Raw genomic sequence first — 26,255 nt, 5'->3', positions numbered from 1 at the left:
ATTCTCATGTCCAGAAATGGCATGGGGGTATTATTCCACAGTGTTAGACACCTTACACGACATGTTTCGATAAAGCCAAACCATAGTTACCATAACCGTCTAAGATTATAAGGCACTTTAAGAGTATATGGTAGGCTATATCATAGAACAGCTATAAGGACAAGGTTCCGAAAGCTGCAGACAGGCTCAGCTCATGCTAGAGCACCATCTCACATGTTACCAAGCACTCTGCCTCCAGGATTGTTAAGGCCTGCCATAGGAGTGACTGATAGGTACACATGTGTCTATATATAAGGGTAGATATAGGCATACTATCTAAGCAAGGGGTGATTACACGACCTTGCCCCAGCTGAGTGATCAGCCAGTTGTGTCTGATTGGAAGGCCAGACCAGGGGTGGCATAATACATGCTGCAGCCCCTGGGAGGCCTAGGGTACACCTATGCCCTGGGTACCTAGGGTACACTGTACAGGGTCCAATAAGGTGATCCTTACCAATTGGTTATGTACCTAGGGTACATGGAGTCCATTTTAAAGAGAGAGCAGACAGCCTGAGACCCTGAATGGCAGGATCTCAGGCCAACTAAGTCGAAAAACCAGCTAGACACTAGGCAAAAAGTTGGGGGTAACCATAGTCAGATATCCACCTTCCTACACCCAGAGTTGCAGAGTGGGACCCATGATTAGAATAGGCACCGAGGCGAGAATTATAGGGTCCGGGAAAATTGAGCCCAAGACCCGCCGAGGCGGGAATTGAACCCTGGTCCGGGCCAGACCTCTGCATCAGGGTCTGCCGCTCTAACCATTGAGCCACACTTCTCCACGAGTCCCTGGGACTACTTAATGGAGGCCACTGCACAGCTCCATTGAGTAGCCCAAGACCACTAGATCAAGGTTATTAATCACTTCGTACCCGTGGCAAAGAGACATTGCTACTCCGTTCCGCTCCTGATGATCACCAGTTTGTGCCTCAGGCGCTCCTCTCGCGCCGACTCCTAACCTGGTCCCTCTTAGAACAGTTCCCCTGTTAACTTCATATTTATTTTATTGCTGATTGTATTTTCGTACCACTCTGTAGGAGGCTGGCTTAATATATCGTGCACACATATTTAAGTGATGCACCTTGCACTAATCCAGGAAATTCTTATGGTGATTTTAGTGGTCTTTGATAACCATAGAAAGCTCTCAAAGTGGTAGCTGTGGAGAGCAGTCTTCAGGATTATCTTGAAGGAGTGTTAAGCAGCTTGTTTTACCAGTTGATTCTGTAGAGTAGGCTAAATGAAACAGAACAACACAGTGTTTATATAAAAAAATACCTCTATTTATTATACAACACTCACTAACACATTGGTATATCTCCTACACAGAGCTATCAAAACAATACATAAGAATACTTAAATGCAACCAGGTAAGTACCACAAAATATAGTGGTCTCTTGGGGGAGACCAAACCATGTACCAAGAAAGTGGAATGTGAACTGTAAAGGAGGACAGGACCGGAACCAGAAGACCCAGAGGAGCCGGGGACACAAGGAACCACCCAAGGTAAGTATGCAGGAACCCCATGGAGGCTGTGTGCAGAGTGGGAACATAGTTGCGTGCCCAATGGAAGTCAATGGAGAAGTTGCAGTTTTGCAGAAGAAGCACCCTTCCCAGAGGACCCTGAAGAAATCCCTTGGAGGACGGAGGGTTGGAGAGCCACCCCATCCGTGGATGCCCTGGGAACCAGGTTACCTACACCAGGGAAGACAGGTGCATAGGGGTGAAGAGAAGTCGGAAACCGTAAACGATAATAAAAGACTGAGAAAAGTGCCTCTGGAGAAGAAGGTGAATAAGTCCGGTGGAATCCAAGGGTGGATTGTGCAAGTGACGAACCTGCAAGCAAAGGGGATAGACTATTTGCAACACAGAAGTGACAAGGAGGCACGGAAGAGCAATGCCCACCGATGTCGGACGGTTCAGAAGAGTTGACAGTGACCTTGTCACTGCAGCTGTGAGAATGAGGTGACTCTGTACGACCTGCCACATGTCGGATGTTGGTGACTAGGTGGTCGGTGTCCGGCGGGAGCACCAACAAGCCTTGGTAGCCGCAACTGATATGGAGAATGAAGAAGGAGCAACCTTGGGACCCGCAAGGTCCAAGGGACTCACGAACAGCAGGAGAATCAGTGTAGGCCCCGAGCAAGCAGGGGAGCCCACTGAAACAGGAGAGGTGCCTCAGGAGGACCCAAAGGCAAGGGACTCGAGCAGCTCACCAAGAAGGAAGACCCACGGTGCAGAGGATGTGGTAAGGATGCTGTTATTGGCAGGAAGAGATTCTGGGGCTTCTCTCTCGAGTGCAGAGCCAACAAGCCCAGGCAAGGCAAGGCGATGTGGTGCACAGGGGTTCGGTCGTAGCGGTTCTGATGAGGGATACTGGCATAGAAATTGCAGAAAGGACAGGTCAGGCCAGGAAGGAGTTGCAGAACCACCACCTGTGTTGCTGAGACCTGCGAAATCCGTGGGACGTCAGGAGCAGCAGACCGGTAACCTTTGTTGCATTGCCTGCAGATGCAGGAGTGACTCCTTCCCTGCAAGGGGGATTACTTTGGGTGTTCCTGAAGCCCACAGGTCTGGTGAAGATGGATTAGTTACTTACCTGTAATCCTAGTTCTCTTCCAGGGGTATCCTCATCAAAGTCATAAGCATTAGAATATTCCCGCCCATGCGCGGGACCCAGGAAACACTATATTATATGTGCCCCACATATATATCCATATATATATATATATTTATATATATATATATTTAATTTTTTTTGCAATATATTGGAAGTACGGTGCATCCCGCAAAAAAGAGAGTGTTGGAACACATGCGGGCTATCACAAATAATGACAAAAACTATCCAGTCGCACGCCACTTCGCGTTACACCATCACAGTGATAGTCACCAGCTGAGCTATTTTTGCCTAGACCAAATATATGTAAGACAACGAGGGGGTGATAGGGTCAAAAGATTGCGCCAGTTAGAATCTAGGTACATTCTAGAACTGAGGACCATGGCACCTCTAGGTTTAAACAGCGAAGAGGAACTGTGGGTACATATAGGTTAACCTAGAAAGAGCACATATATAAGGACATTGTTCTACAAATCTTTTTCCCCCTTTTCTGCTACTGACAGTTATATAAATATTTTCTTTCAAAAAATATTTCCTTCCAAAAATGAAACATTCATGAGAAACAAAATCTTTACTTAAAAAAGTTAGGACCCTTGCACTCAATTGAAAATGAACTGTAACAGAAGATGGAACGTTAATTAGATTAATTAGATTTGTAAAATTAATTATAGTATTGTAGAGCGAATTTTTTCCTTTTTTCTTCTTCCTATTTGAAATATAATACATGAGGGGTGTTTTATAAACGGCACAGCCCATTCAGGGCAAAATAACCATGAATCCAAGAGTAGAAATAAGAATGTTATAAGTCTATGAATTAGAAAATGTAATTACAGTGGACAATAACATTATGAAAATGATTCTTAATGACTAATTTTCTCCCCTACAAATGATAACAATTTTGTAAATATTGATTGTGAACTGTATGCCAGCCATTGGGGACAAGAAACTCCAAGATGGCTACTGCATGTGTAAACTAGGAACACAGTAGCCCTTCTTTTATGTTTGTTCAAGCATTGGAGTCCTTTCTCTCTGCCGTTAACATCCGTGTATTTAAGACAATAATTTTAAATGGGACTCTGACATTGAAAAAGGTCGTGAAGACCGAAACCGGTTTGTCAGTATGGTGGAATAAAGCTCTTCAAAAATTACTGGCTCGGAGTGCATTACCTACTTTAGAAGGCTAAGGCGTTTTGGTTTGAATACATTTATATATATATATATATATATATATATATATATAAATTGCAGCCTACAAAACACCAGAGCTGAATCATGCCATAAGGATTCTCTACCATACATGAAAAAACATGCATTGGAAACAGGAGAAAACAATAGCAAAACTTGTTTTAGAAACTGTTTTAATGCTCAGCACACAGTAGAAATCCTCATAAACCACTGAAAGCATAGGAAGCTCCCAGGCTGCATTGCAAACACCCAGTCTAAAAAGACTGAAAAGCTAACTTGTAGCTGCATAGCAATAAACTGACACCGTGCCTTTAAGGCACACCTGACCCCCAACTTCCCATCATGCCTCAGGGGTGACAGTTAGGTCAGTTGTTCTTTGCGGAGACTGAAAAAGCCATGGCACAAAGAGATAACAACATCTTCAAAAGAAAACTATCCTTTGCCCGGGGAGGCGGGAGGGTTGCTTATGACTTTGATGAGGATACCCCTGGAAGAGAACTAGGATTACAGGTAAGTAACTAATCCTTCTCTTCCAGGGGATCCTCATCAATAGTCATAAGCATTAGAATAGAATAGCGAGCCTCACCTCATCTCCCTGCGGGCAAAGGGAAAAAAAACAGAAAACCTGCTCAGTAGGCTTAGAAAGAAGAAACTAAGCTACCCAAATAGATTCCTCAAGGAGGCTTGGCCTAGTTGAGCATCAGCCCTGGAATCAGATTCTGGGCAGTTTTGCCTCGTAAAGGTATGAACCGATTTCCAGGTTGCAGCCTTGCAGATCTCTGACATCGGAACGTCATGCAAGAAGGCAACAGTGGCCGCTTTCCCTCTAGTGGAATGCGCCTTAGGCGGCACCGGTAAGGGCCTTTTCGCCAGTTGATAAGCCAAGGTAATGCAGGACACAATCCATCTGGAGATGGATCTCTTAGCGGCTGGGAAGCCTGTATTCATGGCGCCATAATTGACAAATAATTGATCTGTCTTCCTGATGCCCTTGGTACTTTCTAAGTAAAACTTAAGTACCCTCTTGAGGTCCAAGGAATGAAGCGACCGCTCAGCTGGGGTCGCTGGATTCGGAAAAAAAGAAGGAAGGGAAATGGACTGATTAATATGAAAATCAGACACTACCTTAGGGAGAAAAGATGGATGTGCCCATAAGACCACTTTGTTATGGTGAAAAACAGTGTAAGGCTCCTTAGTACAGAGAGCCTGGATCTCGCTTACTCTGCGTGCCGATGTAATGGCTACCAGAAAAGCGGCCTTCCAAGACAAATGTTGCAAAGAAGCTCTATGGATTGGTTCAAAGGGCGGGCCCATCAATTTTGATAACACCAAGTTCAACTCCCACGGAGGAGAAGGGTTTCGAACAGGGGGATACACCTTCTTCAACCCCTGTAAGAAGTCCTTGACCACCTGCATTTGGAAAAAGGAGGGCTGACTAGGAGATCTCCTGTATGCTGTAATGGCAGATAAATGGACCCTGATAGAAGCATACTTTAACCCTGCTCTTGCTAAGTACAGAAGGTAAGGGAGAATGACATCCTCCTGCCCCTTCGTAGGATCAAGGTGATGCTCTCTACACCAAAGAAAAAACCTCTTCCACTTGAACGCATACGACGCTCTCGTGGAGGGCCTTTTTGCTTCCTTCAAAATATGCATACACTCAGGAGGCAGATTCAAATGTCCGTACTGCAGGACCTCAGGAGCCATGCTGCCAAGTTCAGTGAGGGAAGGTTGGGATGCAGAATCCTCCCGCCCATCTTGGTCAGCAGGTCCGGCCTGCAAGGCAGTCTCCTGTGTGGAAGTACAGACAGACGAAGAAGGTCCGGGTACCACCACTGCCGTGGCCAGTCTGGAGCAATCAGAAGCATCGTCATGCTGGATCTGAGAAGCTTGGACACTACCTTGGGGATCAGGGGCAGAGGAGGAAAGGCGTAGGCATATGTCCCTGACCAGTCCATCAAAAGCGCATTCCCCCTTGTCCCTGGACGGTGGAATCTGGACGCGAAGGCGTGGCATTTTGTGTTTTCGTCGTCTGCGAAGAGATCGATCTCCGGACGACCCCAAAGATGGAAAAAGTCCGCCACCACCTCGTCGTGCAGCACCCAGTCTGGCTGATCTTCGAAGTGCCTGCTGAGTGCGTCTGCCTTGATATTGAGCTCTCCTGGAAGGTGCACTGCCACTACCGAGAGGTTCCGGGCGAGAAGCCAGTGCCAGATCGCCTGAGACTACAGGGAGAGAGGACGAGACCGAGTTCCGCCCGGTTTGTTCAGGTAGAACATGGTCGTTGTGTTGTCGGTCTGGACCAGGACCGAATCGGACTCGATTGCCAGTAGAAAAGCTTTGAGAGCAAGGTGGACTGCTCGGAGCTCCAGCATATTGATATGGTAGGTCTGTTCTTTCGCCGACCACCGCCCTTGTATCTGAAGGCCCCCCAGCCTTGTAGAGACGCGTCTGTCACCACCAATGCACTGGAAGTGGCTGGTGAAAAGGGACTCCCACCATCAGATTCCGCTGCTGCATCCACCATGTGAGGGAGGATCTCGCTGCCTGAGAAAGACATATCCGATCTTCCCAGCGACCCGTTGACTGATCCCACTGGTCCTCCAGAGTTTGTTGCAAAGGCAGCATCGCAGCCATGCGTTGGGGATAAGAAAGATGCAGGACGCCATGGATCCCAGCAGGGATGCCACCTGTCGGACTGACGGTTTCTGTACCTGGAGCAGGAGTCCGCACTTCCGTTTCATTGAGGACAGTCTCTCCTCCGAAGGATACGCTCTTCCCACGCTTGTGTCCAGAACGGAGCCAAGGTAGTGAATGGTTTGGGTGGGCTGCTGCACTGACTTCTCCATGTTGACGTGAAGGCCGAGATCGTGCAACTGTTGTAGGCAGACCTGGAAGTCTTGCCTCACTCGCTGCTGGGATGGACCTTTCAGCAGCCAGTTGTCTAGGTAGGGGTAGACGAAGAGACCTTTTCTGTGCAGGCAGGCCGCCACCACTGCCATGCATTTGGTGAAGACTCGCGGCGCCGACTTGAGTCCAAAGGGCAGGACCTTGTATTGGTAATGCCGGCAGCCCACCACAAACCGCAGGTACTTGCGATGATGCTTTGCAATGGAAATGTGGAAGTACACATCTTGGAGGTCCACCGAACACATCCAATACCCTACTTGTAGATGTGGACATATTTGATGAAGTGCCAACATGCGAAACTTCTCCTTGACGATGACCTTGTTCAGAGGGCGAAGGTCTAGGATCGGCCGAAATTTGTGCTCCTGATCTTTTTTGGGGACCAGAAAGTATCGTGAGTACACTCCCTTTCCCCTTTGAGAAGGTGGAACCCTTTCGATAGCCTGCTTTTGAAGAAGGGCCCTCACCTCCTTCCGCAGCAGCTGCAACTGGTGAGGGCGGGACTGTTTTGGTGGTATGTCTTTTGGAAGCGCACGGAAACGAAATGCATATCCATTGCGCAGTATATTCAGCACCCAGCGATCTTTTGTGATGCTGTCCCACTCTGCTAGATGTTGTGAAGCACTTCCTCCCACTGGAGTGGGCAACGGCAGCGGAGGAAGCCACTGCTCATGCCTTCCCTCCTCTCGCCGTGGTAGAGGACTGCTGTTGGTGTCTCCCCCTCTACCTCTGTTGGACTTTCCTCCTCGATACTGCGACTTTCCTTGGGTCTTATTCTGGGACCACTGAGGGGTTTGAACCCTCTGTTGAGGCCCCTTGCGCTGGTTGAGTCTGTAGCGGCGTCTGAACTCTTTCTTTTTCTCCAACCCAACCGCCTTGAGGGTGTCCAACTCGGTCTTCATGCGACCCATCTCTTCGTCCACATGCGTGCCGAAGAGTGAAGAGCCAGAGAATGGGAGATTCAAGAGTCTCTGCTGCGCATCAGGTTTCAGTCCTGTGAGTCGCAACCAGGACGACCTCCTGGAGCATACTCCATGCGCGTAAGAATGCGCTGCTAGCACCGCTCCATCCGCCGCAGTGCTAATCGACTGATTGGCCACCAGGGATCCCTCAGTGACTATTTCCTCGAAATCCTTCTGGTCTTCCTTTTGGAGCTTGGATTTGAACCGCTCCAACGAGTCCCAGAGAGCTCTGTCGTACCGGCCGAGCAGCGCAGCCGCGCTGGAGACCTTAAGGGAGGCAGCCGCCGACGAGCAGGCTTTGCGACCCCACGAGTCCTGAGCTCTGCTCTCTTTATCTGGTGGGACAGAAGCAGAGGACGATACAGCGTGAGTCTTCCTTGCCGCTGCTACTATGACCGAGTCTGCAGGAGGGTCCATGACCGGTTCCAGGATCCCAGGAACCAATGGGAGCAGCGGTCGAGACGCAGTCTTCTGATGCAAGGTCTCGAAAATCACCGATGTCGTGACTTGCGGGACTGACATCTCAATGTTGAGCTTCTGAGCCCCCCTCTGCAGAACCTCATGGTAGGTGTTGATATCGTCTATGGGAGAGACCCTAGACACTGGGCTGTCCGATAGCGTGGGGGAGTAATCCCTCTTTGAGGATCGGGTGGAGGAAGTCGAGGAAGTAGATGGTGTTCTTCTACCTCGACGATGATCACGGGCCCGTGATCTGACCGCACGATCTTCTCGCCTGGGGGAGCGCGATCTATGGCGCTGCGTCTCAGGTGACCTCTCGCGTGCCTGTCTGGGAGGGCTCACTCTGTCCACTTCGTCCACCAATCTTTGAAGCGGGGATCTATGCGCCAGACCGGCGTACTCTTGCATCCTTCTTGTAGCCCCTGAGTCCTGCCAGTGACGCACGGGCAGAAGCCATCTGGGCGACAGTGGAACCGCAGCAGTGGTCTCGCGCAGTCTTGAAGGAGACCTGCGGGCATGGCTAGCCACTTCCGTCCCGTGTAGCCGACCTTGGAGAAGCTCTGGATGAGTGAGAGGAGGTCACTAGGACCACCGATCCATCCCCAGACCTCACCGAAAGCCTGTTTCGACATTGAGCGAGCTCTGGACGTCGATCTGTGCTTCTGCCTTCGTGCTTGGAGGGCCTCCCATGTGCTCGACGTCGAACGCCGTATCGACGGCGACCTGTGCTGAGAAGAATGATGCCTCGACGTCGAACGGCGATGTGAAGCCGACGACGGAGGGACCCTCTCACTCGACGCCGAACGTCGTCTAGACAACGGCGGAGCTGCGTCCAATCTCGACGTCGACGGTCTGCGCGACGACGGCTGAGGGGTATTTCTCGCCCTCGAAGCCGAACGCCGTCGAGACGACGATGGAGACCTCATCTTTGACGCTGATCGTCGCCTGGTTGACGACGGCGGAGGAGTCTTCGCTCTCGACGTCGATCGCTGGTGGAACTGCGACGACGGAAGAGAGCCTGCCCTCGACGACGGCGGGGTGACACTCCTCGACGCCGATCGACGTCGAGTCGCCGTCGGTGGAGGGTCTCCGGTCCTCGACACCGATCGTCGCCGGGTTGACGACGGCGGAGGGTCTCTGCTCCTCGACGTCGATCGTCGCCGGGTTGACGACGACAGAGGAGTCTTGTCTCTCGACGCCGATCGTCGCCGGGTTGACGACAGCGGAGGGGTCTTGTCTCTCGACGCCGATCGCCGCCAGGTTGACGACGGCGGACGAGTCTTTGACGTCGACGACGTACATTTTCTCGACGGCGAGCCCGCCGTCGAAGGTCTTTTCTTGGAAATATGACCCACCTGAAGATCTTTTGTCAGCGCCGAGCCCGACGCTGAAGCAGAAGGACGCGAGGACTTGCTTCTAGAAGGCGTTCTAGACCTCTTGGAGCCCTTCTTCACTGGAGATCTTCCCCTCAATGGTTTACCTGCCAGGCCATACAGGCGAATCCTTTCCGTGTCCTTCAAAGTTCTTCTGGACAGGTTCTGGCAGTGAGGGCAGGTCGTAGGATCATGGTCCTCCGGTAGACAAAGGATACAGACCCTATGAGAATCAGTCTTGGCCTACTTTTTGCCACAAGAAGGGCAAGGGTCAAAAAGAGATGGCATTTTAAGATATTAAAAAATGCCCAAACCTGTCAAAAAAGACAGCCTCTTACTTTAACTGATGTAAAACGTCGAAGTAAGGAATAAAAGTTGTGAAAAGTGAAAATATTTTCTGATAAAAATCAGAAAAGAGTGGAGCTGTGTTGCCAGGATCCTTCCAGAAGGAGCCGGAAAGAACAACTGACCTAACTGTCACCCCTGAGGGATGATGGGAAGTTGGGGGTCAGGTGTGCCTTAAAGGCACGGTGTCAGTTTATTGCTATGCAGCTACAAGTTAGCTTTTCAGTCTTTTTAGACTGGGTGTTTGCAATGCAGCCTGGGAGCTTCCTATGCTTTCAGTGGTTTATGAGGATTTCTACTGTGTGCTGAGCATTAAAACAGTTTCTAAAACAAGTTTTGCTATTGTTTTCTCCTGTTTCTAATGCATGTTTTTTCATGTATGGTAGAGAATCCTTATGGCATGATTCAGCTCTGGTGTTTAGTAGGCTGCAATTGCTTGTATATATATATATATATATATATATATATATATATATATATATATATAGATATATATATATATATATGGATATATATATGGGGCACATATAATATAGTGTTTCCGGGGTCCCGCGCATGGGCGGGAATATTCTAATGCTTATGACTATTGATGAGGATCCCCTGGAAGAAGCACAATCACAGACGACAAAGAAGGCTTGGGGAACAGCAAGACCAGGAGCAGCAGAAGTCTTCCTTGATGCGGTCTTGGTTCCAGGAGAAGTCCAAGCGTCCAGACGGTCGAAGAGTGACATGGTTTTAGGCTTGAGTTTTGTAACACGAAGAATCTAAAGAACCACCCATAGGTAAGCCCTTAAGTACCCTAGGAAAAGGGTTGGATGAACTCAGGGGTCCCTCCCAGAGGAGGGTTTGGACAGAGGGAAGGATACTCCCATATCCTTTGTCCACTTACGCACCAGAGAGGGAGCCAAGGGCTCTCTGAAAAGGCTCCAACTGGAGTATGCAGGGAGAGCACCAAATGTGCCCTTCATAGCATTCTGGCGGCACTGGCAAGCGCCCCCAACCCAGCTCAATACACTATGTTCTGTCTGGGAGGTGGTCACCCCTCCCTTCAACAGGAAACCTATTGTTCAACATTCCCCTGCTCGAGCTTGGCTCTGCCGCAGGAGGGCAAAATCGTGTCTGTAGGCGGCAGCAGCAGCACTAGCTTGCTGTCAGACTCTGAAAGGCTGTTACCAGTAGTACAGGGGGGTTCACCAAGGGTGCCCCCAGTACATAGGATCATACCCCCAACACTGGAATCGGTGTTGGAGTATGATTCCAACATGTTTGATACCAAACATGACCGGGTTCGGCGCAGCCACTATATAGTTAGACATCTCGTAATGACTGATGCCCACTATATGTATCAAAATGGCTGACCGCACTTACAATGCCTGGAGAATTGACTCTGGGGTTTGTAGGGGTGCCCTGCTCATGCAGGGGCACCCTCACAACGATATAACCAAGCTCCCTGACCTCAGGACTGAAAAGCCTGCCATAGGGGTGTCTTATAGGTTTTGAGTGTAGTGACCACAGATATAAGGTAATGTATATCTGTTGTGAGAGGTGCAAAACTAACTCACACAGGCTGCAATGGCAGGCCTGTAGTCACAGTTTAATTGGACTCCAATGGTTGGCACAATACATGCTGCAGCCCAAGGGAGACCCCTGGTCTACCTATGCCCTGTGTACCTTAGTACCATATACTTGGGACTTACAAGGGTACACTAGTAACCAATTGTGTATGTACATAAGACCTTACCATGGTCAATTTAGGGAGAACACACAGTGACTGGGGTTCTGATTAGCAGGATCCATCAGATTAGTCAAAACCATACTGACACCAATCAAAAAGTGGGGGTAACCATGAAAGCATATCCTACTTTCCTTCAAATTGCTACTGTTTTGCTACTTAAAGTACAGGCTTCTGGTGTGTTGCCTGACTAATATTGTTTCAAGGTATTTGCACAATTTTTCCTAAGTATTTAACATAGACAATATTTTGTGCTGCTGTAATTCAAATGCACGCTAAGCTTTATATGGCCCTGATGCCCCACTTGTTTTGAGAACAGATAATCAGTAAAACACTTCTACACTTAGAACTGAAAAATACCTACCATTGGTATGATAAGGTGATTCTGATGATGTTGTTTGCACACCAGAGGATTGTGAGACACTGCCAACTTCTTTCAACTTTGAACAAAATAGAAAGTGAATGAAATAAATATTTAATAACACTTTAAATACCAAAAGAAATGACGAAACATCAGAAATAAAAATGCAATTCCAACCCCACAATTGAAAGGTGAGCACAAGTGGCTTGAAAAATATGCAGTCTCTTCTTTTATACTACAGTCCGCAGCAACAAGAACGAAATGCCATGGAACCTAGTTTGCGAGGCCTTTCAAGCACACATAAGAGATTCTTGCAAAGTAGACTGTTGAAGTCAAAATGATCCCATCTAGAGGCAACACCGAATGTTGTCATGCCAGATGTGGAGAAAAGATACTTATAAGAGACCTAACCACAAAACTGTTAAGAGTTCCAAAACACTGCAAACTAGAGGGTTACATTATTTGGCAAAAATGCATCACCCAAAGTTTTTTTTGTTTTGTGTTTTTTATTTTATTTTACAGAGTTTTATATAGCGCGAACTTTACCCGAATCGGGTATCAGAGCGCCTTACATAGCACCAGTTGCATTACATAAGGACAGTTCCATTTTTTTGTTAGGCACGGGCAGATTAAGTGATTTGCCCAGAATCACAGGATGTTCAGCGTCATTGCCGAGACTCGAACCCAGTTCCCCAGACTGGAGGTCGACCGCCCTAGCCATTAGGCCAACTCAGCTCCCCATGATGCAAGGGAGCATTCTGGGCCCTTATTGGGCTGTTTGTTGTGGAAACCCAGGCATTGAGCGATACTGTAGGCAATGAAAAGATATGCAGACCTTTGATTGAGTGGAATCATTGGAAATTCAATCTTTCTATAGGGGTTTATATTCCACTAGATTATATAAATCAGTGGAGGATACAACTGTTTAATATGAATTAGGTCACACTACCCCAGCTGGCCTAAGGAAATAAGGAACCACTAGGACAACCAAACTAATTGATGAAGATTTAAAAAGCTGTCAATACAATCTTTAGCAGACATGTGCCTGGAAGGGATGGGCTCTCAGTGGAGTTCTATACGGAGTAAATTCATATTTTCCCCCTATTTTCTCTCAATGTTCAATTACTCTAGAGCAGAGTGACTGTTACCACCTACACCGTAGGAAGTATTCACTGCTTCAAGGCTGAAGCCTGCTAAGGTGGATTCCAAATGTGAATGCTATAGGTCTCCTTCACTCATTTCTGATTCTCAAGCCTGGTATATTTCTCCCTAATCAAGCAGGATTCATATTGTGACTCTGCACGCCCCAAGAACTCCATACACTATTTGCCTTCCCGCATCAGCTACATCCTGAGTTGTTGCATGCCAAGAATGGATATCAGTCATTATACTGAAAAGAAAAATAAAGTATTTATTCGCAGCATGCTGCAAGAAGCGTTTATCGCTATTTGAGAGTACTAGAGCATTTGACATTATCACATCAATTAACTACAGAGTGGCGATCAATAACGTAAAAGCCCTGATCAACCAAAGGAGTGCACTCTCACTCAAGGTGTGTTGTGCTTATCAAGTGGTAGTGCTACCTAAGCTTCTATATCAGTTTCTGAACATCCCCACAGTACTGACTGGCCATTCTTTAAGCTACTGAGGACAGCTATGTTGAAATTAATATCAGCAAATAATCAACCCCTTATCATCTGGTAGAAACCAGCCCTACATTACTGTGGATTGGGGTAGATTAAGAAGGCACAACAACTGATTTGACAGGAACTGTTCGAGAAACAAAATCATTTCAACTGGGAGAAGCTTCATTTCACTGTGCAAGTTTAAAGGCTGTGGAGAACACATTACTACTTGATATTTGTTTGTACTTCCCACTGCGGTATGTGACTCCGGCTTGTCACCCCTCTTTTTCACGAGAGCCTCAATCTCACCTGGCACGCTCACAATTAATATTAACTCCAGGCCCAAGGCACCTAGTGCCTCACATAAGCAACAGCACAACCATTGTGGCCTTTAAAGATTGATTCAATCTTTAAACTTCAAAACATTTTGCTGCACACAAACTAGGACTGTTTGGTACAAAGATAAATGCATAGGAATAAAGTCTAAATTTCTTCATACAATGCCTCATACCCCATTAGACTGCAATGACTGACTAAGGTTGGAGATGGGCTCAACATTTAAAAATTTGCCTTCATCCTGGAGTGGACTTCATGCACCCAGCATGACTGTGCCTTCAGTGATGAAATACTGCTACAAGTTCTTTTCAGCAATTATCACTAATGATGGAGCTTTGTCCTTCTTCCCTATTGTTCCACTACGATATGTCTGAGACATCCTTTTCTCAAAAAGGAGGTTTCTAACTTTACCATTGTTGTTGGCCAAGAGAAAGAAGGCATTATGTTGGGGAAGGAAACATCTCAGTCATTACCGAATTAGATCAAAGACTTGGTATACTGTAATGATATGCCAGATACACATGCTACTCTGCTCCTATAGACTTCATGTGCCAGAGACACATAGATTCCTCTCTATACATGGATGGCTCGAATGGACAATACTCAAATAATGCCACCTTAGATGAGCTTCAATTCTTAATCTTTTGTTTCCACTACATTATTTCATAGATACATCTGATCAGGAATAATTAGTAAACTGCGATCTAACATTAAGCTAAGACATAATTGTGTGGTTCAAATTTGTATTGAATGTTGGCTGCCCTAAGTGTTTCTTTAACTATCTGTATATTACATTTATGGTATTGCTCAGAATACACTCTAGCTATTTATATGGAGTTCATACTTCCATAAAGGTTGAATGTGTGGTATTTTGCATTTTCAATAATGTTATTTCTTACTGGAAAAAAATCATAAAGACCATATAAAAAGGAATGCAATGTGCAGGCGCACAAATAAAACAAAGAGAAAAAATAATTCTGAAATTGGGATGTCAACATGATTAGTTTAATAACGAAGTTGATTCTCTTACAGAGGGAAGAGGATATATTTTCAGGAAAACAAAGTCCCAAAAGGTTTGAGTACAGAGAAAGAGAGCATGTAAACTCAACCAGTCTAAAGTGAATGGCAGCAGGGACATTGCCTAGCTACACTTTGAGCACCACTCCACTTCACAATTTCAGCAAATAGCAGTGTTGTAATTTGAATTTTTACACACTAGTGAATTTTTGCAATGAAGGTAGGCGATTCCAGAAACAAATGGTTTGCAAATAAGTTCCAGCACCTGACATGTTAAAAAAGCATTTGAACTATTAGTATTTGAAAAAAACATATTGAGCAATTCCATATTCAGTTTGTAAAGCAAACAAGGATTTTAAATTCCCTTGCTCACAAACGTAGGGATAGTACAGGTATCTTGATTAGTGCAAGTAACCTGTTTCCAGGGCTGCCCGGTGTTAACATTGGAAATGTGGAATCACCAGTCCTTCACCAGGAGTGGAAATTGGAGCAACCTAACTGCTCTCCTATGGTTCTGTGACCCCATACAAATAAAGAGTCGAAATTAACCAATTAGAAACGAATGAGGGAACATAAACTGGAAGTCCCAAAAAAAAGATAATAATTGGTGCAGCAACACCATTTTTATTTGATTTATCTGGTCTTAAAGAGGCAGCAGAAGGTGCACAGATTTTTCAAGAAAACAAGTTATCTTTATCAAAGCTGATTCATAGTTTTGGCCCCTTAACTTTCAATATTGGTAAGTAAGTTGTGCCCATAGATAGTTAAGCTTGCTAGCCAATAGATTATCTTGTACACTTTCGATTGGGATGGCCATAATTTGTGTCTCCACATTTTTTATCTAGGACTCCAAATTCAGAAGCTACTCACTCAATAGTTGGTAATACATTTAAAGAGTCCACAGGGCTAACCAGGACAACATCTGCATATGCCAAACACGGAGCCATACAGATTAAAGGTTACATTGCTGAGGGAAGAAGAAGAAACTGGGATGCAAGCACCTTCCCATCACCTTTTGTATGTTTGATTTAATACCTTAAGTGGCAAGGATATGCCCAAACATGTGTCCTGTCCTCACTGTTCCACAGAACCAAGCTATACTGAGGAGCCCTAATTAGGGCGCAACCGGTCTTGGGTTGTGTTCCATTTCAGCATGTGCTAGACTGTTCCTATAGGAAAAGGGTCAAGACTGATTTGCATATGGCTGTGCCCAAACTGAGGTCGCATGATGAGTAAAAGAACGATGGGTTGCAAAGCAACCCCGAGTGACTGCAGGTAGTTAGGCAAACTGCAAGCATTCCTCCCATCACGTTTGTCTGTTTGACTACATGTGATGATTCAAGAAGATTTTAATACTTCAGGGGAATAGATACCAGTCCCTTCTCCGAAGGATAAACTTTTGCCACCTGCATGCCCAGCACTGCTTCGAAGAAGTGAAGAACAAGTTAGTTACCTCAAGTAACGCCTTATCTGGTGTAGACTCTATCTAGCCAAAGTCCTTAACTTAGAATAGAATTACACCTACGTGTCAGACTTGATCCGGAAACGTTTCATGAGCAGTACCCCCGGTAGGTGGAATCATTCAGCTCTGCACAACGTCGTCGGCTTAGTCCACGCCGGAAGTGACGTGCGGGGTGCCTACATAGGTGCAAACCTAGCATGCTGACGTCAGTTTCTCTTTGTTTCTTTCTATGCAAAGAACGTGGAGTCATGAAGAACACTGACCACAGGTGTGTGAAACTAGGGCCCTGAAAAAGAAACAGCTCTGTACCTTAAAAAATCCGTTCGCAGGGAAGATGGGTGGGTCATTAAGGAATTTGCAGCTAGACTGAGTCTCTACCAGATAAGGCATTAAAGACGGTAAGCAACTTGTTCATCTGATAGAGACTTTTAGATGCAGATTTCTTACCTCAGAATAGATACCCAAGCAATACCCACCCAGAGGAGGTTATGCAAACTTGATTTATACTACAAAGTCCTGCAGGACCGAACCGGCAAAGTGACCTCCCTGACGGACCTAACTCTCCAGGCAACAGTGCTGGGTGAATGAGTGCAGCGATGCCCACGTTGCAGCCTAACAGATGCCCAAGACGGGAACTCTGCAAGCTAATGCAGTAGTTGTAGCCTTTGCTCTGGAGGAATGAGCACACATGCCCTCTGGAGGTTGCTTCTTGGCCAATGCGTAACAGATCTTAATGAAGAGCACAATCCATCGGAAGATGGTTCATTACTACACAGCATTTCTTTTCTTTCAGGAGTTGATTGCCCGCACAGAACGGTTGTGTGAGGTCAAAGTAGAACGACAATGCTTTTTTGGGGTCCAGCTGATGGAGTCTCTCTTCATCCTTAGAGGGATGAGGGGGAGCAAAAACTGTGGGCAGTTGATGGACTGGCCTATGTGGAATGAGGTGACTAATTTTGACAGGAAGTATACTCGAGTCTGAAGGACCAGTTTGGCTGGGGAAAAAGAGATGTATGGATGCTGAGATGTCAGTGCCTGCAGTTCAGTAACCCTCCGGGCAGATGTAACTGCCACCAGAAAAGCCATCTTGATAGCGAGGAGCCTGAGAGGGCAGTTATGAAGCGGCTCAAAAGGAGTGCACATAAGCAAAGTAAGAATCAAATAAAGGTCCCATTGAGACATAACGAAGTGGGCTGGAGGGAACATGTGCTAGAGAACTTTAAGAATCCTATTTACAATAATGGGCTTGAAAAAGGAGGGCTGAAAGGCAGAGACAGCAGAAAAGTAACCCTTCAACATGCCCAACATTACAGACTTTGGTGAAGGTCAAAAGCTGTCAACTGTTACCGCTCAATCTCCACGTATGAAGGAGAAGCCTGGACAGGTTTGGGTGGAGAACCCTCTGCTGCTACTGTGAAAGAAGATCCTCCAGAAAGTGTACCCTGATCAGAGGACAGATAGACATGCTCAAAAACTCAGGATACCAGACTCTCCGAGGCCAGTCCAGAGCCACTAGGAACAGAAAGGATTTTAATGCCAGGTTGAGTCTGGATTCCGCCGGAGACCAGAGTCGTCTGATCTCCACCTCTCCAAGATGGCTGCCCAAGCCCAGGAGTGACACATCTGTCACTACTGTCAAATCTGGTTAGGGAAGGGAGTGGGGACTGCCATTGACCCAATCGCGATGCCTCAGCCACCACTGCAGATCTTTTCCAGTGACCTACAAGATCTGGACCATGATGTTGCACCCACTGGAACTTCAGGTCCCACAGCAGAACTCACATATGCCAACGGGCATACGCTATAAGCAGTATGCAGGAGCCCATGAGACCCAGCAGCCTCAGAGTCAGTCTCACCGAAATCCACAATAGAGGCTGAAACATCGGTATCATAGCCTGAATATACTGGATTCGCCACTCGGGAGGAAAAACACGAAACTGCACTGTGTCCAGAAGAGTCCTGATGAAAGGGAGCGCCTGAGAAGAGATCAGGTGTGACTTTGGCACCTTGATCATGAACCCCAACGAGTGCAGGAGGTCTGCCATAGACTGGAAGTGGGAGACTATCGCCTGAGGCTAGCCCGCCTTCAACAGCCAGTCGTCGAGATAGGGGAAGACTGGCACCCCTAATCTCCACAAATGAGTTGCAACCTCCACCATCATCCGAGGGGAACTGGTAAGGCCAAAGTGGAGCACGATTAAATGAAAATGATCATGGCCTTCCATGAACTGCAGATAAGGTCAATGGGCAGGCAGGACTGGAATGTGGAAGTATGCGTCCTGTAAATCCAATGCTACCATCCAATCCCCTGGGTCAAGAGCAGACAGGACTTGACAAAGCGTGAACATTTTGAATCTCTCCTTTTTCAGGAAGAAATTGAGAGGGGGCAGGTCTAGGATAGAGTGAAGGCCTCCATCCTTTTTGGGCACCAGAAAGTAGAGGGAATAACAACCACAACCTACTTCTGATGCTGGCACACTTTCTAAGGCTCCGTTGGTCAAGAGAGCCGCCACTTCCTGGCGGAGTAGGGGAATGTAGTCCTACGTCAGCGTGTGGTAAGTGGGTAGCATGGGTGGAGAGATAGTTGCAAAGGGGAGGGAGTAGCCCCTTTGGACAATCTCGAGAACCCAGCCGTGGGATGTTATCGACCTCCAATGGTGCAAGTGATGGCGTAACCTGCTTCCCGGTGGATGCCCCTAATGATCGGAGGACGAGCTCAAGAGACTTTGAGGCTGCGGCTGCTGGGGGGAGGGGAGAAATGGCCCAACCTCTCGCTACCTGACTCAAAAGGTCTCTGGGTACCGGAAGCCTGCGGGCTGTGGTGGCTGGGCGAGTAGAAATGCGGCTGAATTCCCTTCCATGGCCATAAAAGGAGTGAAAGGTGGACTGGGGTTGGTGAGGGGCCTTAGAAAGGCCCATGGACCTGGCCGCAGCCCTGATGTACATGAAGCACTCCAGCGCTGAGTCCGCCTTGCCTCCAGAGAGACGAAAGCCATCAGAGGGCACTTCTATTAGTGAGGCTTGGACATTCCCTGAAAAGCCAGTGGTTCCTAACCAGGCGTGGCGCCTTAGGACCACCTATGATGAAACCGCTCTGCCTAGTTAGTCAGTCGAATCCAGCCCATAGCAAATGGCAAACTTATTTGCATCTCTCCCATCAGCAATAGCTTGGGAGATTATGGCTCGGCATCCTCCAAGGCCATAGGCACTACCTGCACAACCAAAACCCAGAGCGACTGGGACCAGAGTAGGATGTCCGTGAGGGCTTCGTTAATCGAGAGAAGCTGTCAGATGGGGTGACTGCCTGCTGAAGCATCTCTATCAAGATGTTCGTCTTGAGAGCCATGGAGGGCAGCTGAAGGTCCAGGCCCTCAGCAGCCCTCCTCACCTGCATAGCAAATGAGGCTCCCTTCTATGTAGTCACTGTAGGAGGAGAGACCAAGCCAGTACCTGGGTAGGTTTCCAGACCACTGGCATCCAACAGATCCTCACACCAGGTGTCCTCGGTGACATTTAGGGGCTGGGATTCATCAGGGCCCAGTGGGCCCTCCCTATCATACCCAAGTCCTAGCCCATAGAAATAGAGCTCAGACTCTGGTCTGGGTGGAATGCCTCCAATCTGCGCTGGAGTTGGTGTCGGATTACGCCCATTCGGCTTCGCGTCAGTCGAGAAGAGTATGGGTACTGTGCCGCTCTTGGGCGGTGGGGACGTCGGCAATGGAGCCGGCGCAGGAGAAGGTTGAGGTGTCTCGACCAGCTCCACTCGAAAGCCATCCAAGGGGCCCGACTGACGCCGGGGGAGAGCCCGCCGGCGGTAGACCAGCAGGGGCCCCCTATCAAATCTGCGGGGCCCAAGGACACGCCAGCGGGGATGGCCAATTCAAATATTAGGTATATAGCCTCATAAATCTCACTAAGTTTGGCAGGGTTTGCTCTGAGTCCAGGAAACTCATGGAGGCGCGGAAATGGCACTGGTGCAGGCTCAACCGCGGAGCCAGGTCTCGAATGCCGATCTTTCTTCATCTCGTCGGATGACTTCAACGGATGGGGTGAAGTCAAAAACATCTTTGCCTACTTCTTCTTACATTTGTGAGATTTACCCAGACTGCTTCAACTGCGACGAGTGGCTCTGTGACCGACCACAGGACCTTCCTCTCTAACGGGATAGCGTCCGTCGAGGCTCCGCATGCTGAGCAGCAAGGAGCTGCTCCCTCACGGCCATGGGTTACATGGCTCAAAAATCCGCACAGGTCTTGGCGTTGTGATCGCACTCGATGCATCAGAGATACACGAGGTATGAGTCCCTCACCAGCATCTGCTCATGACAGGTACCACAGGACTTGAAAGCAGCCTTCCTTGTGGACATCCCTGTCACAGCAGGAGACAAAATCTCAATATTGTTTGACAAATAGGTTAAATAAAGGTCATTCAAAAAGTGACTGAAGGTAGCTCTTCTCCGGATTTGCGCTGACTGGTGCAGAAAGAAAAGAAGTGACATCAGTCGGCTGGGGTGTCACCTATATAGACACCACGCACGTAACTTCCAACACTTGCAACGCCACGCGGAGCTGAACACCACCTACTGGCAAGCAGGGGTACTTCTCACAAAATATTTCAGGACCCATTCTGACACCTGGGAATAATTCTATTCTAAAGTAAGGAATATGCGGCTAGAAGTCTCCATCAGATTGGAGTGGAGTGAACCGGTTTGGAAGTGGACCGATATTGTCAAGTGATCTCTGGGGCGTTCATATCTTTATAGCACTCATCTGGATATGGGTACACAAATATACTTTTTATTCTCAGGTAAGCAGCTGCTACCGCCATGCACTCAGGAGTTTTGAATATTTCTTCATTATTGAAATATGGAAATATGGATCCTGAAGGTCTGCTATGCACATTCGAGCCGATAAAGCTCTTCTCTTAGGGGGTGTGGTAGAGCAAAGAAGGCCAGTAGGCTAATCGTCTGTTTAACGTGACACCACTTTCGGCAGGAAGGCAGCTTGAGTCCTTTGCACCAATTTGGTTGGAAATAATGTGGAGTGGGGAGGCTGCACCAACAGCGTCTCTAGTTCAGTCACGTAGCTTGCAGAAGTGATCGTAATAAGACTATTTGGATTGTTAGGAGTCACAGGCGCATAAGAGGGTGTAAGCATGAAGAATGTGAGGACCAAATTGAGTTCCCACTGTGACATGGTGAAAAGCTTCAGGGGAAACACATTAAGTCAGACCTTTCAGAAAGCAAATTACCACAGATGGTTTGAAAAGGGAATATCACGCAATATTTCCCATAACCTTTTCCTGTATTAGCCCTAAATCCCGCCTGGTATTGGGAGAGGATCAATTAGGCTGATTGGCCTATAGTTGGCAGTCCTCTCTAGCTCCCTTCTTATAAATTGGGACTACCTCCGCACCCTTCCATGATTCTGGGACAGGACATCCTCGAGAGATGGAATTAATCAAAAGGAGGACATCCTCTGCCCATTTTTTGCGATCTGCGAGAAACAGATCTCCAGGGAGACCATCTGGTCCTGGGGCCGTAGCTGGGACAATCCTGCCTATAGCAGACTCAACTTCGTACAGGGTGAATGGGTCACTATCCCCCCCCCCCCCCAAGATGGGTCAGGGGATAGTCACATAGCCCAACTGTTTATTGCCGACCTCTCAGCTGACCTGGACAAGACAAATAGTCATCCCCCCAAGATCGGCGGGGTGCAGTTAAGTAACCTTCTGTATGCCGATATCTTGTCCTCTTCAGCCTTACCCGAGTAGGGCTGCAACGTTTGTTAAACAAACTACATAGTTATACCGTTAAGAATAACTTAGTGGTTAACTTAAAGAAAACCCAAGTGGTTATATTCGGTAGAAAACGTTATGGAGGTGGTGGCTGGTCATACAACAACTCCAGTCTGGTCGTAGGAAAAACCTATAAATACTTGGGGGTTATCTTTGACTCTAGGGGTACCTTTGCCAAGCATCGTAGTGACATTTCATTGAAAGCCACAGCTCTCCGATTGAATTTTTCAAAACTTTCATAAAAACTGATGGGTCCGAGTTTGGCTCCAATGATGGAAGTTATGAAAGCTAAAGTCGGCCCCACGTTGTCATATGGTCTTGAAATTTTAAGGGGTAAAATCAGTACAACATTAAATCAACAAGTGACTAAGATCTATAAAAGTGATTTTCACATACCGAAATCTGCCTCCGCTGCACAGATTAGATTAGAACTGGGCCTCCAAAATTATGAAATTTCCAGCGCAGGTGCCTATTTAAATCTGTGTCATAAGCTAAGGCGGGCTGAAGCCGGTTCTCTTGAGTCTTTGTTGTGGTTTGATATTGGCACTAATAATCCAAGTGGGTCCTATAGTAAATTCTTTAATGAATGTCTTCAGCAACTTTCAGCAGTTGATCTCTGGAACCTAAACCCCAGTCAAACAGCTTTTAAAACGAGCATTAAGAAGCGTATTCGCATTCTGTCCCACACCACCGACAAAGCCTCTTTTGCCAAACACAAGCATGCATGGGCAGTCATTAACTCTTATCAGTTGGCATCACCGTCATCATATCTGCCCTGCACATACTCTTTGTATTTAAAATTGCGATTTATGGCACTTAGACTGCAGCATCCCGTCCTAAAGGTATTTGGGCCCCTACCTGCCAATTCTGCTGACTGATACTCAAGGAGAGGATGGCTGGGCAATGCGCTGGTCCTAGTTCAGAGTGTGGGTAACAGATAATGCCCAGATACCCAGTGATGTTCTCGCTGAGTGAATATCGAGAGAAGAAAAATACGAGCAACCTACCAAATCTGTCATTGATGTACAGCCTGATGATGATAACATTGTGCATGGACTGTGAGAGCTGAATGGTAACTATCGTTGGCATAATGGCAATGTTATGACCAATGTAATCCTGTAATATACATGGCTGATATCTTAATTGCTGTTCTACTTTGGTAAAAAAAAAAAGCGAATAAAAACGCACCTTTGAATACTTTCTAACACTGTAAGACAATATGTAAAGTAAAAAATAAACTGCAAAGTCCAATAGGATTGTTTTTACAAAAACTGGAGCTGAACAACCAAAGAGTTCAAGAATGTCACTCACATAAGCTAGAACAAAAAATAACAGATGCTGTGTTGCAACTAACAGTAAAAGGCATCTTCTGATATGGAATTCTTAAAGAGGCAGCATATTTAGTTAACCCTTCTAAAGCAAGCCTATCAGGCTGGCCGTTCTCTCTCTATTTAGACATGTTTGGTAGCAGGCTCTCATCGTAGGTCCTGCAATGTAATGTTGGAAAGTTAATTCCTAAACTGGCCTTTTGGAGGTCATTGGTATTTCCTTATGTTTAACTCTTCACCCTCGCACATCTATACATATAGAATATCAGTTTTATGAGGTCCCCACATGAAGTGTGGCATTATTCTAACCTTTATGACTATTAGTGACAATCCTATGACGCAGAATGACTTTTTTCCCGACTGAATCTGGTATCTGGGACATTTAACAAGATGAGAAAGTTGCAAAAAAACATCCAGTATAAACAATCAACATCCGAGAAAGACCTTTCCAATTAATGCCAGACCTTGCTTTTACTGCACTAATTGTGGTAGAACTGTAATTGTTACTTACAGGATTAGGGAAGACAAGAACAGGAAATATTGTTCCTTCAGTTGCTAGATCTCGAAGAAACAGTCCACCTAGCTTCACCATGTACAAACAAGATTCTCTCCGGGGAAGAGATTCAACTCCAATTTTTACTCCTAAAAATAGAAATAAATAGGTTATTGGCACCTTATTGAAGACTTCATTTGAGTCAAGAGGAATCCTGAAACTTTGCAAATATATATTTACAATGTGTCATTTCTTAAAATCAATAGATTTAATTATTTCACCCTTAAATTAGCTGATTTTCCTCTTTTCTCTATTCGAAGGACTAGGACTCTGATATATGTACGTACAATTTAGCGATTTGGAGTGTGCAAATCTTCTCAACACACAAAGTGTTTTGCTAAACTAGTGACTGTTTCCGATTCCCAATCGCAGAATAAGGAAAAGCTAATTGTGATACAGGTCCAGTCAAAATTACGACTTTCGCTTCAGGAGTCACAAGTGACATCACAGAATCCGGAAGTGCAGGAGCAGCAGTAGTGACTTACTGCAGGTCACTACACACCCTGTTAGCCAAACACCAGTTCACACACTCCATCAGCCGCCAGCTGGTGCGGTTGCTTTGTCAGTCATGGGGGCCTATGCAAGTGATGGGCCCTTGAATGGCGCGGTCTGTTGGCGTGAGTGTTGTAATATGCTGGGCCCGCGGATGGTGGTGTGAATGGTAGTGCGTTTTTCACACATGAAAGGTGTGTGAATAACCTTTAAATAGGGTTGTGCCTTGACGTGGCTTTACAGCCCATGAGTCATGGGCTCAGTTTTTTGACCTTTCAATTATCAACAGTGTATTTCATTTTTGTGAAATCTTTTGTTTATCAAATTAAAATTTTAAACATTTCACTCACCCTCATGCCAAATCCACCCAGTATGTGTGTGTGTAATTGAGGAATAGATGGTTGAGGAGTAATATTAGTCTTTTACGTCTTTCTCTGTGAGGGTGTACATTTTCTATAGGGAACATCAACCAACTCTAGATATTTTCGTAAACTAGACACCCAGGGATGTCCTGGGTGGTGTGCCTCTCGTGGATCCCATCAAGATTTCTTACCCACTATGCCCTGCAAACCTCAAAATGTGACTAAAATCACACATTTTCCTTGCATTCTGTGCCATATTCTTCCAGAATCAGAGAAAACCACAAAATTCCTAACACCCAGCGTTCCTCCAGGTCTCTTAATAAAAATGCTACTTAACTTGGGTGGGTGGTCCAATTGCCTGTGATAGGGAAGGGCCCAAAATGATTTGTAGACACATCAAAATTATCTCACATAATTATCTGTTTTTGCAAGGGGGCACTGCGTTTTTAGTCCCGGGCTCGGCGGCCATCTAGGAAACCTACCAAACACAGACAGACCATTCTGAAAACTGGACACCCAGAGAAGTGTCCAGGAAGGTTGGGCTTGTGTGGATCCCCTAAAGTTTTCTTACCCAGAATCCTCGCCAAACCTCAAATTAGCTTAAAAGAAAAATCACATTTTTCTCACATTTCTACGTGGGAAAGTTGTGGAATCCCTAGGTCGGCACACATTTCCTACTGCCTAGCACTCCCCAAGGTCTACTAATAAAAATGTTATCTCGCTTTTGTGGGCTGGCCAAGTGCCCGTGACAGGAAAGGGCCCAAAACATATTGTGACGACCTGGTTTTGCAAGGGAGTCTCCTGTGTTTTTGGTCCCGGGCTCGGTGGCCATCTAGGGAAATGTTGGAAACCGGGCAACCGGGTTAGCAGTCACCAGGTTCCCAGCACAGTGGTAGCTTGGCTCGAGCGGTTGGGGGTCAGGCACCGTGTTAAGCGTACGTCACTCCCTCACAATAACCATGCGTTCATCCGTTCCAAAAACGACACTACACCGTAAAAATGATGGGAGACAAGTTGAAAATATATATGTCTTTATCTTATTTTCTCTTAGTTGCAGATTTCATAACATAAATACAATACAATAGGATTTTTCTACAACAGAGCAGGCCAAATAAATAATGCTACTTTGGAATTTCAATAAATAGGTTCAGGGCATCATTAAGCAAAGAATAAATAGATGTGCAATAAATACAGACGGCAAATAAATACAGTCAGACAATAAATACAGTGCAAGAATAAATTAGTGGAAGACAATAAATAAAGCACCTTCAATAAATAAGGTAAAACAATCAATGACAATTACAGAT

General features: G+C 46.5%; 1 protein-coding gene across 2 annotated transcripts in view; it reads right to left on the bottom strand.

Annotated features, from left to right (window-relative positions):
- The window catches only part of VPS13D (vacuolar protein sorting 13 homolog D), a 2,738,381-nt gene that overhangs the window by 2,510,086 nt on the left and 202,040 nt on the right, over positions 1–26,255 (bottom strand). For both annotated transcript variants that reach the window (XM_085608633.1, XM_085608634.1), the window contains exons 14-15: positions 24,053–24,183; positions 11,981–12,056 (exon numbers count right to left, since the gene is read on the bottom strand). In XM_085608633.1, the coding sequence (XP_085464759.1) occupies positions 11,981–12,056; positions 24,053–24,183 (207 nt within the window). The remainder of the gene's footprint in view (positions 1–11,980; positions 12,057–24,052; positions 24,184–26,255) is intronic.

This window comes from Triturus cristatus, chromosome 1_2 (assembly GCF_964204655.1).
Source record: "Triturus cristatus chromosome 1_2, aTriCri1.1, whole genome shotgun sequence".
Lineage (NCBI taxonomy): Eukaryota > Metazoa > Chordata > Amphibia > Caudata > Salamandridae > Triturus > Triturus cristatus.
This window is presented reverse-complemented; position numbering and strand designations above follow the sequence as displayed.